The sequence below is a fragment of the Penaeus monodon genome, chromosome 34 (assembly GCF_015228065.2).
Source record: "Penaeus monodon isolate SGIC_2016 chromosome 34, NSTDA_Pmon_1, whole genome shotgun sequence".
Lineage (NCBI taxonomy): Eukaryota > Metazoa > Arthropoda > Malacostraca > Decapoda > Penaeidae > Penaeus > Penaeus monodon.
The window spans coordinates 9073019-9075038 of record NC_051419.1 but is presented as its reverse complement, the minus strand read 5'-3'; the positions used below and the strand labels follow the sequence as shown (position 1 = coordinate 9075038).

The 2020-nt window shown below is 29.7% G+C and overlaps 1 protein-coding gene across 1 annotated transcript in view; it reads right to left on the bottom strand.

The window, feature by feature from the left end:
• LOC119594807 (basement membrane-specific heparan sulfate proteoglycan core protein-like) overlaps nt 1-2020 on the bottom strand; it is a gene marked incomplete at its 5' end in the record, with an annotated part of 219836 nt that overhangs the window by 113623 nt on the left and 104193 nt on the right. The window contains 1 exon segment of the mRNA XM_037943897.1: nt 640-759. Coding sequence (XP_037799825.1) covers nt 640-759 — 120 coding nt within the window.

Genomic DNA, 2020 nt, shown 5'->3' with positions numbered 1-2020 from the left:
TTAAAAGTTATAAATATGAACTTTCACGTAGATGTTAAATGCTGAGCATCATTCTTCAATCTCACACCTTATTAACCCTTTAACTGCTTCCTCATACCGAGTCATAGATTATTGAAGATAGTCATCATCTCAAAACAAAATGTTTGCAGCATCAAAGTAAATGCACCTGACAGATGTCAACAGGCATCTTTTTCTGATTTTAAAGCAGGCTGTCCTTACTTTACAAAAAAACAACAAAACTTTTTAGGCTCCTTTTCCATTTGGGTTTATCATTGATTTGAAAATTAGCAATTTGAGGCAAAGGAGAAATTCAATAAGATTTGTTACAGCATTTCCTGTTGTAGTCTGAATGTGCTAAAAATTTACCTGTGACAAAGTGTCTTGAGGAAAGAGTGAAAAATTATAAGAACTGATCAGCAGTTAAATGGCAATTGATAAACTATAACTCATCTCTCTCATAATATTGTTACTCATGATTATACACTTTTTAAAAAATATATAGCATTCTAATCACTACCAAAGACAAACCTGTCATGGACATTTCTAAAAACCTCTTAAACTCTTTCACACAAAAGCTTTAAGCCACAAATGTGAAACTGCTTGAGCTCACAATACTTTGACTAAATAATAACGACTCACAGGGCGAAGAACAGTTATTTTCATCTGACCCATCACGACAGTATGGTCTCCCATCACACACCAGGCTCTTTGGGATGCAGGTGCCATCATCAAGGCAGGCAAACTCTTCTGGCATGCAAGCTACAGGTGCAAGCAATATCATTTGACAACACAAAGGTAATCAAATACCCATTTTCAATTTAACGTAATTTGCTCCACACATTTTTTTTTTTTTTATTGTGGTTTTGTAGATAATCTTAACACATAAACATATAACCTAATTGTCCAAATCAAGAATAAAAAAGTAAACAAAGTAACTCTGATCTTGAATCTGCTTAAAATGGATTAGAAAGATGCCCTACAATCAAAATAAGACAATATCAATATTCAAAACCAGGCACAGTTAAAGCAAAAGCATGCAAGGGTTAACCACAGTGTATATTAAGTGACGGAGCTGAATTCCTTTTACTATATTTTTAATTCATGTAGAAAGAATATTAATTTGAAGAAAAAAATTATTCATCAGTTAGTTACATGAAAAGCGAGTGACAGTAATTTGTAATCTGAACATAAAACTTCTTATACATCTTATACCAGCATTTTCTCCTCATATATTTTTTTATGATATACTGATTTGGAAACCTCTTCAAAGTAATGAAATATAATATTATCAAGATCATCAAAGAAAAATAATTTCCAAATGTAATATTTATAGTTCTATATCATTACCATGATTTCACCTGCTACTGTAATAATCTTTAACCATTAATGAAATGTATACAATAAGGTATTAAAACACATTCTTAAATGTTCATGATACATTACCATCAAATCAAAATAAATCTTCCAACTTGGATAAAGGAAACAATATAGAAAATTATCTTTTGATATGTAAATATACATGCCCAATCAAATCAAGTCTTCATAATAAAACAATTCTGAGAGTGCTAAATATAATATTCATCCTTATTTTCAATTGTTGTTCAAGTTCACTTTTTATATTTTGATTGGCTATATATATTCTTTGATTGTTAAGATAGTCTATATTAGTTGAATCTACTCATGCAAGGAAGAAAAATATTGTGAAATAACAGGCTTATCTAACAATATAAATTACAATAACCAGTGGATCCATATGAACATGTCTATAAGCTGCATCTCATTAACTGATTTTCTTTATTCATTTACAACAACAGTAGATTAAAAAAACAAAAACTGTTTTAAGATAAATAAGATCTAATGACATGAAAACCATCAAACCGATTATATTTTTTTAAAGATATTTACAGTTGCTCTATAACAACTGTAAATTCCATGTGAAATTTTTCACATACAGCATATTCCATAACAAAGTCAAAAGATTAACTTTCTGTAAGATGTTCTCAAATCATTCTGTGTGATG